The 12,354-nt window shown below is 49.5% G+C and overlaps 1 protein-coding gene across 16 annotated transcripts in view; it reads left to right on the top strand.

The window, feature by feature from the left end:
* CELF2 (CUGBP Elav-like family member 2) overlaps positions 1-12,354 on the top strand; it is a 554,552-nt gene that overhangs the window by 492,260 nt on the left and 49,938 nt on the right. For all 16 annotated transcript variants that reach the window (XM_060245946.1, XM_060245945.1, XM_060245953.1 and 13 more), the window contains one exon: positions 3,151-3,285. In XM_060245946.1, coding sequence (XP_060101929.1) covers positions 3,151-3,285 — 135 coding nt within the window. The remainder of the gene's footprint in view (positions 1-3,150; positions 3,286-12,354) is intronic.

Genomic DNA, 12,354 nt, shown 5'->3' with positions numbered 1-12,354 from the left:
TGATTTAGTTCAAAAGTGCATTTTGAAGACTGGGAAACAGCAGAAGTGGGAACATCGTTTGAACTGGACTCGCATAATCACGAAGCTCTCTGAACCTGTGTCTTCGACATGCTGCTTTGCTGTTTGACACACTGAAATACGTCTGCTGTATCCTGAACGGGGAGAAGGACAACAGCAAGGGAGAGAGAGGCCAGGGCACACTGGCCACACACGTGATTTGCATGCATAAAGCATCTAGTTGGATTCCAAGCCTTTCCAGTTCAAGGAATCCAAACTAGCAGAGCTGGGGAAAGATCTGGACCCCAGAGAGATGCTGCTGATCAGGATAGAGCAGGGGTCCCCATCGTGGTGCCCGTGGGTGCTTTGCATCTACCGACACTTCTCCTGGTGCCCACTGAGTGTTGTTCAAATGAGGGAAGAGCCAGGTGGAGTTTGCGCCCAGCAAGGCTTCTGATTGCCTGTGCAGATTAAAAGGCATCCCGTTAAACAAAGCTTCTGTCTTCAACACTGAAGAGTTACTATGAGAGATGTCCAGAACCTCATTCCCTGACATTTTGTTTGGTGTAGTGGTTAAGAGCATGGGCTCTAATCTGGGAGAACCAGGTTTGATTCCCCACTCCTTTGCATGCAGCCAGATATGTGACCTTGGGTCAGGTACAGTTGTCTTAGAGCGGTTCTCTCAAGAGCGGTTCTCTCAGAGCTCTCTCAGCCCCAACTACCTCACAGGGTGTCTGTGACGGGAAGAAGAAGGGAAGGAGGTTGTAAGCCGCTCTGAGACTCCAATTGAAGGGCAGGGTATAAATCCAATCTCTTCTTCTTCTTCTTCTTCTTCTGGTTGGCTTCATCTCCCACAGCAGCCATTTTGTCGAGCGCAACGCCCTGTTTTAGAATCCCAAAGGTGCCTGCGGGCTCAAAAAGGTTTCATGCCTGAAAGGGCTAAGCGGTGGGGAGCACGAACCACTCTAAAAGGTCATGAATTTTGCTTCATGGTTCGGTTTTGCCTATCCCTATTCCTTACTTAAGTATTTGTAGGGCTAAGATGGGCCAGGAGGGTAGTAGAAGGCAGATCTTCCAGGATGGAGCGAGAAGGAATTTCATTGCAGGAATCACAGATGGTTGAGATGGACCATCTGTTTCCTGTAAATACCCTGATCTGTGGATCCTGCTATACAGAGCTGTGGATCCTGCTATAGTAGAGGATCAGAGCTCATAGCAAAAGCCCTTTCAATCAGCAATAAGGCAAGCTGAGGACTCCCGTTGCAAATATGCTCACATAGCAAAGAGACCATGTGTGAACTCCCATGATTCCACCAAATCAGATTGCTTTGATGATCCCTGGCACAGCTACAGTATGTCACCAAGCAGCCTTGCACAGTCTTGCAGCTGTTTTTGTCCCCTTGAAGAACTAAATCAGATCGTCAGGGCTCTTTTTCTAGCAGGAGCTCCTCTGCATATTAAGCCACGCCCCCCTGATGTAGCCGATCCTCCTGGAGCTTACAGTAGGCCCCGTACAAAGAGCCCCGTAAGCTCTTGGAGGATTGGCTACATCAGGGGGGCGTGGCCTAACATGCAGAGGAGCTCCTGCTAGAAAAAGAGCCCTGCATATAGTTCATCAAAGAAGAGGCAGCCTCCCCCTGGGGTTATAGTCAATCAGGTCATTCAATCGATAGAATGGTATAAAGCATTGCCATTCATCCCCCTCTTTGACCCTGTGTGGTCAGGTTCGTTCTTTAAATTACTGCCACCGGACAGAGGGCATTCTCAGCATTCTGCACCTGTGAGCTCAGCGGCATCCATTTGAGAAGTAATTGCAAGAACTGATTGTGAGGTTTAGCTTCACAAGCAGACACCGAGACACTAAGTCGTAAGTCCTGACTCAAAAATCTCACACTGATCTCTCCTCATCCCCCCGCCCCCTGCACACACTTTTATTATATGTCCTTTTAAAAATTGGGAGGTGGTGCCAGAAACTCAGTACCAGCACTGAGAAAATCTAATTGTCTGAGAGGAGCAGTGTTGACGTGCAAAAGGACACATCTAGATCCAGGGGTGGAATTCTAGCAGGAGCTGCTTTCCATATTAGGCCACACACCCCTGATGTAGCCAGTCGTCCAAGAGCTTACAAAGCTCTTTTTTGTAAGCTCTTGGAGGACTGGCTCCATCAGGGGTGTGTGGCCTAATATGCAAAGCAGCTCCTGCTAGAATTCCACCCCGTCTAGACCCATTCAGAATTGTCCAGATAGCTTGTTGAACAACTCTCAAGCAGGATGGGGAGGGGCGATGGCTCAGTGGCAGAGCATCTGTTTGGCATGCAAAAGTTCAATCCCAGGCATCTCCAGTTAAAGGATATGGCAGGAGGTGATGGGAAAGATCTCTGCCTGAGACCCTGGAGAGCCACTGACAATCTGAGTAGGCAATAGAAGAAGAAGAAGAATTGCAGATTTCTACCCCACTCTTCTCCCTGAATCAGAGCCTCAGAGCAGCTTACAATCTCCTATGTCTTCTTCCCCCACAACAGACACTCTGTGAGGTGGGTGGGGCTGAGAGGGCTCTCACAGCAGCTGCCCTTTCAAGGACAAGTCCTGCAAGCTATGGCTGACCCAAGGCCATTCCAGCAGTTGCAAGTGGAGGAGTGGGGAATCAAACCCGGTTCTCCCAGATAAGAGTCCGCGCACTTAACCACTACACCAAACTGGCTTCAGTTAAGGATATGGCAGGAGGTGATGGGAAAGACCTCTGCCTGAGACCCTGGAGAGCCACTGACAGTCTGAGTAGACAATACTGACTTATGATGAACTGATTGAGCATAGGGCAGCTTCATGTGACCATGTGATGGAAGTCTAACATCCACATGGAGTTGTCATCAGGTGGGGCCTGGGGATCTCCTGGAACTGCAACTATCGCCACCTTATTGAAATCAGTTCCCCTGGAGAAAACGGCTACTTTGGAGGGTGCACTCTGTGGCATTACATCCCTGCTGAGGCCCCACCCCTCCCCAAACTCCACCCTTCCCAGGCTCCACCTTTAAATCTTCAGGAATATACCTTCCCGGACTTGCAAGGGTTTGAGCATGCTTTACAGAAATATGTTACGGTTCGGCTATTGTAATTAACCACAGTGCCGAAGATTCTTCTGTGTTCTCTCTTGCAGGAATGAATGCGTTACAGTTACAGAATTTGGCCACTTTAGCCGCTGCAGCTGCCGCCGCTCAAACCTCAGCTACCACCACCAATGCAAACCCTCTCTCCACAACCACTGGTGCCCTCGGCGCTCTCACGAGTCCAGGTAGGCCAGAGGGGTTTGTTCCGGGGTGGAGGTCACGGTTGCTGTTTCTTTGGAGCATAGCAACTACAGCACGAAAGTGGTTATCAGAAACCCTCATAGCTGCATGTTGAATCTGTAATGTGTTACAGGTTGATTGTTGTTCAGTTGTGCAGTTGAGTCCAACTCTTTGTGACCCCATTGATCAAGTCACTCCAGGCTCTCCTGTTCGCCACCATCCTCCGAAATCCGCTCAAATTCATGTTAGTTCCATCAGTAACACCGTCCAGCCATCTCATCTTTTGCCATCCCTTTCTTCTTTCGCCTTCTGCCTTTTCCAGCATTAGGATCTTCTCCGGGGAGTGCTCCCTTCTCCTTGGGTGGCCAAAGTATTTGAGCTTCAGTTTCAGCATCTGATAGGAATATAAAAATAAAATTAGTGCATGCTGCTTTCAGTGACAAGACCGAGAACACTTTTTTTTTTCAGAATTAGTCCCACTGTTTAAACATACCTGATGTCATGTGGCAATTAAAAAAAATATTCAGAATATGAGCGAGCGTGTAGGGTTGCCAAACTCCAGGTGATACCTGGAAATTTCATATTCTAGTTGATCTCCAGACGACCAAGATCAGTTCCCCTGGAGAAAATGACTGCATTGGAGGGTGGAGTCTATGGCATTATACCTTGCTGAAGTCCCTCCCCTCCCCAAACCACACCCTCCGCAGGCTCCACTCCCAAAATCTCCAAGTAAGAACATAAGAGAAGCCATGTTGGATCAGGCCAATGGCCCATCCAGTCCAACACTCTGTGTCACATAAGGACATAAGAGAAGCCATGCTGGATCAGGCCAATGGCCCATCCAGTCCCACACTCTGTGTCACATAAGAACATAAGAGAAGCCATGTTGAATCAGGCCAGTGGCCCATCCAGTCCAACACTCTGTGTCACATAAGAACACAAGAGAAGCCATGTTGGATCAGGCCAATGGCCCATCCAGTCCAACACTCTGTATCACACAGTGGCCAATATATATATACACACACACACAGTGGCTAATAGCCACTGGTGGATCTCTGCTCCATATGTTTATCCAGTCCCCTCTTGAAGCTGTCTATGCTTGTAGCCGCCACCACCTCCTGTGGCAGTGAACTCCACATGTTAATCACCCTTTGGGTGAAGAAGTACTTCCTTTTATGCGTTCTAACCTGACTGCATAGCAATTTCATTGAAGGCCCATGAGTTCTTGTATTGTGAGAAAGGGAGAAAAGTATTTCCCAACCCAGAAATGGCAACCCTACAAGCACTTGAAGCTGAGAATTTGACTTTTTGTTTCTTTGCTCAGACCCAGCAAGATGGATCAGTTTCATGTTGACCTGCAAAGTTACATTTGAGTCCAGTAGCACCTTAGAGGCCAAAAGGATTTCCAGAGCGTAAACTTTTGAGTCAAGACTCTCTTCATCAGATGTCTCGTTGGTCTTTAAGGTGCTATTACTCTCAAGGCTCATCAGTGCCTTAAAAGAAGATGAAGAAGAAGATATTGGATTTATATCCCGCCCTTCACTCCGAAGAGTCTCAGAGCGGCTCACAATCTCCTTTACCTTCCTCCCCCACAACAGTCACCCTGTGAGGTGGGTGGGGCTGGAGAGGGCTCTCACAGCAGCTGCCCTTTCAAGGACAACCTCTGCCGGAGCTATGGCTGACCCAAGGCCATGCTAGCAGGTGCAAGTGGAGGAGTGGGGAATCAAACCCGGTTCTCCTAGATAAGAGTCCGCACACTTAACCACTACACCAATCCAGACTTTAATCCTCTGAATCCCAGAGCCAGGAGGCTCCGTTTTTTGGGTTTTGTTGTCAAGTCGTAGCAGACTTATGGATGGCTCGTGGGGTTTTCAAGGCAAGAGATGTTCATACGTGATTTACCATTGCCTGCTTCTGCATAGCAAGTGGTACTGAAGTCTGAGTTCAATCCTGGCAGAAGCCGGGTTCAAATAGCCGGCTCAAGGTTGACTCAGCCTTCCATCCTTCCGAGGTCGGTAAAATGAGTACCCAGCTTGCTGGGGTAAAGTGTGGATGACTGGGGAAGGCAAGGGCAAACCGCCCCGTAAAAAGTCTGCCGTGAAAACATCATGATGTAATATTATCTCATGGGTCAGTAATGATTCAGTGCTTGCACAGGGGACTACCTTTACCTTTTACCTCTGCTTATCAACCCTGGTCTTTCTTGATGATCTAAGTACTAACGAGGGCTGAACCTGCTTAGCTTCCGAGATCTGATTGGGCTAGCTTGGGCCATCCAGTTCAGGGTATTGGCCGCTAATGCATTCCAGTGTGATCATGTGGGGACTACTGAAGGGATGAAAGAACAAAGCCCAAAGTACTATGATTCATTTGTTTAAAAAAATGAGCAGCGGCCTGGTCTACAAAGTGAAAAGCAGATGTTGATTTCCCAACGCCCCGCTCCCAAGAAAAGTCACTCACGCATATATACACACACACTGATAATGATTCACAAATGCTATGGCAGGACATGGACAGACCAGGAAGTATTTCTTTATTTAGACAATTTGTATGCCGCCGCTCCAGAGACTTGCTCCTAGCACTTTACAAGTATTAAAGCAAAACCAGTAGAAGGCAAGTGTTAAAGATAAGGCCGTCAAAACACGTGCACTTGAAGATCATTGAATGTAAAGCAGAAGGTCAAATGGAAAACTGCAGGAAATAGAACTTTTGCAGAATAGAACTTGCCTTAGAGACAGCACATAGTTGGAACTTGCTCCTGGGAACAGCTTTGACAGTTAATACTTAAGTGTTGCATGAGCCTCCATTTTAATTCTGCTTGCAAGAAATGATTGAGTGGAACAAATACACCCTGGTGCGGGTCTCTCTCTTAATCCTCTGTACTTGAATCAAGAACTATGTTTATGACAATTTAGAGCCAGTTCTCTCCTCCTTACAGCAAAATTCAGAGCGCGCTTGCCAAATTTTGAAATGTATGGCCGTCCGGCAGAAAACGCATGTCTGTTTTCTTTATTGTTGTAGTTCTGTCTGTACTGACGAGACAAAGGATTGGGATCCCCAGTTGCTTTGGCGGACGTGGCTAGAAGTCAATTCACTCTAGCCACTTCTCTCCGGCTCTGTTAATGACCTTTCCCCTTATCTCTCAGCGCCAGAGCCAGACAAATGCTCAGCGACCAGTAGAGCCTGGTATTTGCAGAACTCAGATGCCCTGTTCCAAAGCTTTATTTTTCTTGCCTTTCCCACTGGAACCTGTGCTGGCTTCCTCGCTAGCATCTTAAATTGAATTTTGGTGGTGGGGGTAGAATTCTTACGCCAAAAACAAAGGAGGCACATCCGTTCTCTTGCGCTTGTTTTGGTACCAAGCGTTTCTTATGTACGCAGCATGGGAGAGAGGAGAATGCAAGACCGTGACCTTCGTGAAACAGTTGACAATATTCAGGACAAAGTAAACAAGGAGGTTCGATATAATCCTGTAGCACCATGCAGAATTCCTGTAGCAGTCAGTGCTGGATATGGTGCTGATGTGGGGTATAGGGCTGCAAAGCCCCAAGTCCGGGCGGGGAATTCCCCGCCAAGGAGGTTCGCAGTCCGCCAGCCCACATTGGGCCAGTGGGGGGGGGACCTCGCCCTACATTGCTGGTGCGATGACATCACCCAGAAGTGACATCATCAAAATGGTGTGAACCGTGCGGGGCAGCTCTAGGCATTTCTGGGAAAACTCTATGGTTTTCTTGGATGCTCTAGCCATTTGGGAGGGAAAACTCTATGGTACAATAGGTACCATAGAGTTTTCACCTCCCAAATGGCTAGAGTGTCTGAGAAAACCATAGAGTTTTCCTGGAAATGCCTGGACTGGCCCCTGCACTGGTGCCAGCTTTTTGATGACATCACTTCCGGGAAACGTCATCACGAAGCGCGCACGCAAAAGTCCCCCGCTAGGGGAAGCTGGGGACTTGGCAACCCTAGTGGGGTAGCCGAGTGAACACACATGAAGCTGCCTAACACCGAATTAGACCCATGGTCTATCGAAGCCAATATTTCTACTCACACTGATAGCAGCTCTCCAGGGTTTCAAGCAGAGGCCTCTCAAATTGCCTACTTCCAGATACTTTAATGGGTGATGCTGGGGACTGAACCTGGGACCGTCTGCATGCTAAGCAGTCAGGGCCGGATTAACAATTAGGCCAAGTAGGCACCGGCCTTTTGGCCCCCACGCATTTAGAGGCCCTGGACTGGCTCCCCCACTGGTTTCCCTCCTGCTTGCAGCCCTCCCAGCCTGTACACACAGCCAGCAACTGAGCCGCTCTTTGCCCAACTTGTCTGGTGTGGCTGCTGGTGGCATTGTTGCCAGATTTGCCTCTCTCTGCCTCTTTTGTCAAGGGGGCTTTTGGGAAAGTGCCTGCAGGCTGCAGTGGGAGCCGCAGGCAGCAGGGCGGGTGCTCCAACTCTGAGATCATTTGCAAGCCTCCCCCCCCCCCGGTTTTGACTGCCTACAGGCCTCCACAGGGTTTGATTCAGCACTGCAAGCAGATGCTCTACCACTGAGCCACATCCCCTAGATCGTGGAGAGTAGAGTTCAAGCCCCTAGTCTGCTATGAAATTCATTGGGTGAGTCTCAGTCTCTCAGCCTAATCCACCTTGTAATTAAACCTTGGGAAGTAGAGAGTTAGGGAATTTCCCAGGGAGATTCATGGATTAATTGGCCTTTGAGCTTTGGTCTCCCTGGTGTATGGGCAGCATCCTATTCACTATCTCATACTGCCTGCGTACACTGACTTCCGTAAAGGTCAAGAAGGTTCGTGTGAGTGAACACGTATGAAGTTGTTTTGGTCTGTCAAGGTCTGGGTCTCATGTGGGGGAGTTCAAGCAGGGCTTTGCTTGTACAAAAAGCCCAGCAGGAACTTATTTGCATATTAGACCACACTCCCTGACACCAAGCCAGCCAGAACTGTGTTCCTGCTCAAAAAAAGCCCTAGGTTCACATCATATGAACATAAGAGTCTTACTAGATCAGACCACCGTTCCTTCCAGTCCAGCATGCCGTCTCACACGCTGGAGGCCCAACAACAGGAAACGGAGGCCAAGGCCTTCCCCTGTTGTTGCCTCCTGGAACTGGCTCTCAGTCTGGGGACGAACTGCAATTCCAGGGAATTGTCCTCAGATTATTGGTTACAAACAGCAGTGGGGGGCGGGAAATGAGAAGGAGACTAGGCCGAGGCCTACGTAGAGGCCTACGTAGAGAGCCAGTTTGGTGTGGTGGTTAAGTGTGTGGACTCTTATCTGGGAGAACCGAGTTTGATTCTCCGGGTTTGATTCCCCACTCCTCCACTTGCACCTGCTGGAATGGCCTTGGATCAGCCATAGCTGTGGCAGAGGTTGTCTTTGAAAGGGCAGCTTCTGTGAGAGCCCTCAGCCCCACCCACCTCACAGGGTGTCTGTTGTGGGCGGAGAAGACATGGGAGATTGTAAGCCGCTCTGAGCCTCTGATTCAGAGAGAAGGGCGGGGTAGAAATCTGCAATTCTTCTTCTTCTTGATAGTCTCCTCCCATCCGACTCACAGACAGTTAAACCCACACACAAAATGGCGTTTCTCCACAGTTCCATCATACCATTTGTTGTGGAGAGACCAAACAATCCTCACTCATTAGAATGGAACTGTTGGCTCCAGTTGCGGGTACGCTGCCCCGAATTCCACGGAGCAAGGATGGAGACCCATACAATGTAATAATTCCCAAGGCCAATATGTTAAAACTGTTTCAGACAAGGCACAATCCATCCCATGCAGCTTGCCCTCTTGCTTGTCGAAATCCTGCTGTGTGAAAACAGCAGCCGCCCATTGTGACTGCTCAAATCCTCTTTTCAGATTATTGCACCGAGCCGGCCTTTTGCGGTACTTTGTGGCTACAGGTTCTATAGTTACCCATGTGCCCCATATAATAACCTCTGGTACATTCAAAGGAGGGGGGGAGTACCCAACGTCTTTGGCCATTATGAAATTCAGAAACTGCTGTTCTGGTTAATTTAGCTTTCGTCTTTAATGCAAAATGGTGTACAGGAAAAAGCATGGGCTCTATTGACTTTAATGAAGCCACCCTAGATGAACATGAACTAAGCACTATTAAGCTTGGAAATGCTTTGGAAGTGTATTTAATGGGTAGAGAATGGCCTTAGAGCAGCGTTGTAAATTTATATAGAAGCCGAGGGTTATTAACTTTCATAAATCAGAAGCAAAATGAGAGCGCTCTGGTGCCGAAAAGAGCATACAGCCGCAGAATCAAGCCTCAAACGCTAAAGCCTGCTAGTGTCAAAGAGTTCAGGCCTGCAGCCTCAGACCTGAAACAGTGGCCTCTTGCCCTCTCCCTGCTGTTCGCCATGGGCAGCCAGCATTCTGAGGTACGCTGCCTCAGAACATGGAGGTTCCATTGAATGAGCTTTTATTTTTTACTCAACAAAAGCATTGAGAAATGTTCTCCCCAGGCCTCAGATTCAGCACGAGCACAGCTCCTGAACATTTCGGAGGGTTCCCCCAAGGCCTGTAGCTACAGGGGGAGACTGGCCGCCCCATTCAACCCCCCTTAAAGCACTGTGGCCCCTCCGTTGGGCCGAAACCCCAGGCAGAAACTGCCCACCCCCAAACAGCTGATCAGCGGGTAAAACTCTGCTGTAGCAGCTGCCACTCCCCTCCCCTCCTGCGGCTCCACGCATCCCCCCCCCCCGGTGGCGCCTCCTCCTCCCTCCTTCACACTTTTAAGATCCAGGAAAGGGGGAGTGAAGCGCTGCTCCGGGTTATTTAAAAGGTGACCCTCCCCAATCACCTGATCGACAGGAAAACCTGTGCAGAACACTGGCCGCTCGGCTCCTATGCCCCTCTGGCGCGCTCATGGAAACACCTAAAAATTTATCCTCTGCCCCCCCCCCCATCAGATTTTTTTCTGGCTACGGGTCTGGTTCCACCTCTTCTTCTCCACCTACTTTGTCCATTGAATAGTAGGTGCAGCTGCATAACAATCTCTGGATTAGGAGAGCCAGCCAGCCACCAGGGGCTTTGCCACACCCCCAGCAGCCCTCATTAACCCCTGGAGAAGCCCACACCACCCTTTCTCCACTTCTTATGTGATTTTGGGCAGCAGGTGGCTTGCTGGCCTTTTGACTGTTTGCGGGGGGGGGGGGGGGGAGGGTGACCAAGCTAAACCCCAGGTGAGTGAGGCCTACTTGGGCTGGCTGGATCTCTGGCCAGCCCAAGCAGGCCTCGCTCACCTGGGCCTCTCCTCTCTTGTTTCGAATTGCTTTTGGCTGAGGTGTGCATGTGGCATATCCTAATAAGTTATGCTAATGAGCTCCACCACTTATTTTTCTACAAAACAACCCCTGGTTATCCCACAGCTATAGTCTTGAGGAGGATCAGTCTACTCAGCTGCCTCAGGGCTGAGAATTTGGGAAAGTCCCCCAGAAGATAAGAAAAACAAAATCAAACCACAGTGATTATAACCTGTAGCTGCCTTTCTCTTCTCACTTTTATTTATACTTCTCCTATTTCTGGGTTTTCCCCAAGGCGCAAGGGTCCGCAATCTTTTCCAGTCCACAGACATCTTTGGAATTCTGACACGGCATCTTGAGAGCAGCCACAAAATGGCGAGCCAGCTACAAAATGGCTGCCACAGTTTACCTGCAGGCACACAGTGAAGGCCCTTGTGCTGTGGGGGCAGCTGCTGATAAAGCAACATTTTAAAACATCTGCACAGCCAATCAAATCTTCAGTGGCCAATCAGAAGCCTTGCTGGGCAGAAGCCCCACCCACTTCCTAAAAAACGTTGGTGGCTGCCAGGAAAGAGGAAGGTTTGGATTTATAGCTTGTCCTTCATTTGGAGTCTCAGAGTGGTTCACAATCTCCTTCCCTTCCCTTCCCTTCCCTTCCCTTCCCTTCCCTTCCCTTCCCTTCCCTTCCCTTCCCTTCCCTTCCCTTCCCTTCCCTTCCCCTCCCCACAGCAGACACCCTGTGAGGTAGGTGGGGCTGAGAGAGCTATGAGTGAACTGCTCTTGAGAGAACAGCTCTGAAAGAAGGTCTCACCAGCAGGTGCAGGTGGAGGAGTGGGGAATCAAACCCGGTTCTCCCAGATTAGAGTCCGCACTCTTAACCACTATACCAGGGGTGGCCAAACTGTGGTTTAGGAACCACATGCAGCTCTTTCACACATATTCTGTGGCTTTTGAAGCCCCCACCACCCCATTAGCTGGCTTGGAGAAGGCATTTCTCTCTTTAAATCACCTCTCCAAGCCAAGCCAGCTGGTAGCTTGGAAAATGCATTTAAAGTTAAAGTTGCTTTCTTCTCACTATTTGCTTTCCTTCCTTCCTACCTTGAGGCTCTCAAACATCTGACGTTCATGTCTCACGGCTCTCAAATATCTGATGTTTATTCTGTGTGGCTCTCAGGTTACTCAAGTTTGGCCAACGAGTTGCAAAGGAGTTTGGGACACGTCAATAAAGAAAGGGCTGAGAAAGGGGGGGGGGCCTCCAGAATACCCTGCAACGCTTTCGATCCCATTCATACGACTTTTCACAAGACGCTGCCAGACTCTGTGGCAAACCGCAGAAGATGCAGCCGGTATGAGAAGCCGCAGTGGCTCCAGGTATATTGCCACCCACTAGGTATGTAACAAGATAGGGTTGCCGGCAGGTCCGGTGAAAAATGACCTCCCCCTTTAATAGAGGCTTACTGTGTGGAAATGGGCAGCGAGAGCTTTTCATGGCAGGAAGGTAAATAACTAGGGTTGCCAATCCCCAGGTGGGGGCAGGGGATCCCCCGGTTTGGAGGCCCTCCCCCCGCTTCAGGGTCATCAGAAAGCGGGGGGAGGGGAGGGAAATGTCTGCTGGGAACTCTATTATTCCCTATGGAGATTTATTCCCATAGAAAATCATGGAGAATTGATCCACAGGTATCTGGGGCTCTGGGGGGGGGCTGTTTTTTGGGTTAGAGGCACCAAATTTTCAGTATAGCATCTAGTGCCTCTCCCCAAAATACCCCCCAAGTTTCAAAAAGATTGGACCACGGGGTCCAATTCTATGAGCCCCCAAA

This window comes from Heteronotia binoei, chromosome 8, assembly GCF_032191835.1.
Source record: "Heteronotia binoei isolate CCM8104 ecotype False Entrance Well chromosome 8, APGP_CSIRO_Hbin_v1, whole genome shotgun sequence".
Lineage (NCBI taxonomy): Eukaryota > Metazoa > Chordata > Lepidosauria > Squamata > Gekkonidae > Heteronotia > Heteronotia binoei.
This window is presented reverse-complemented; position numbering and strand designations above follow the sequence as displayed.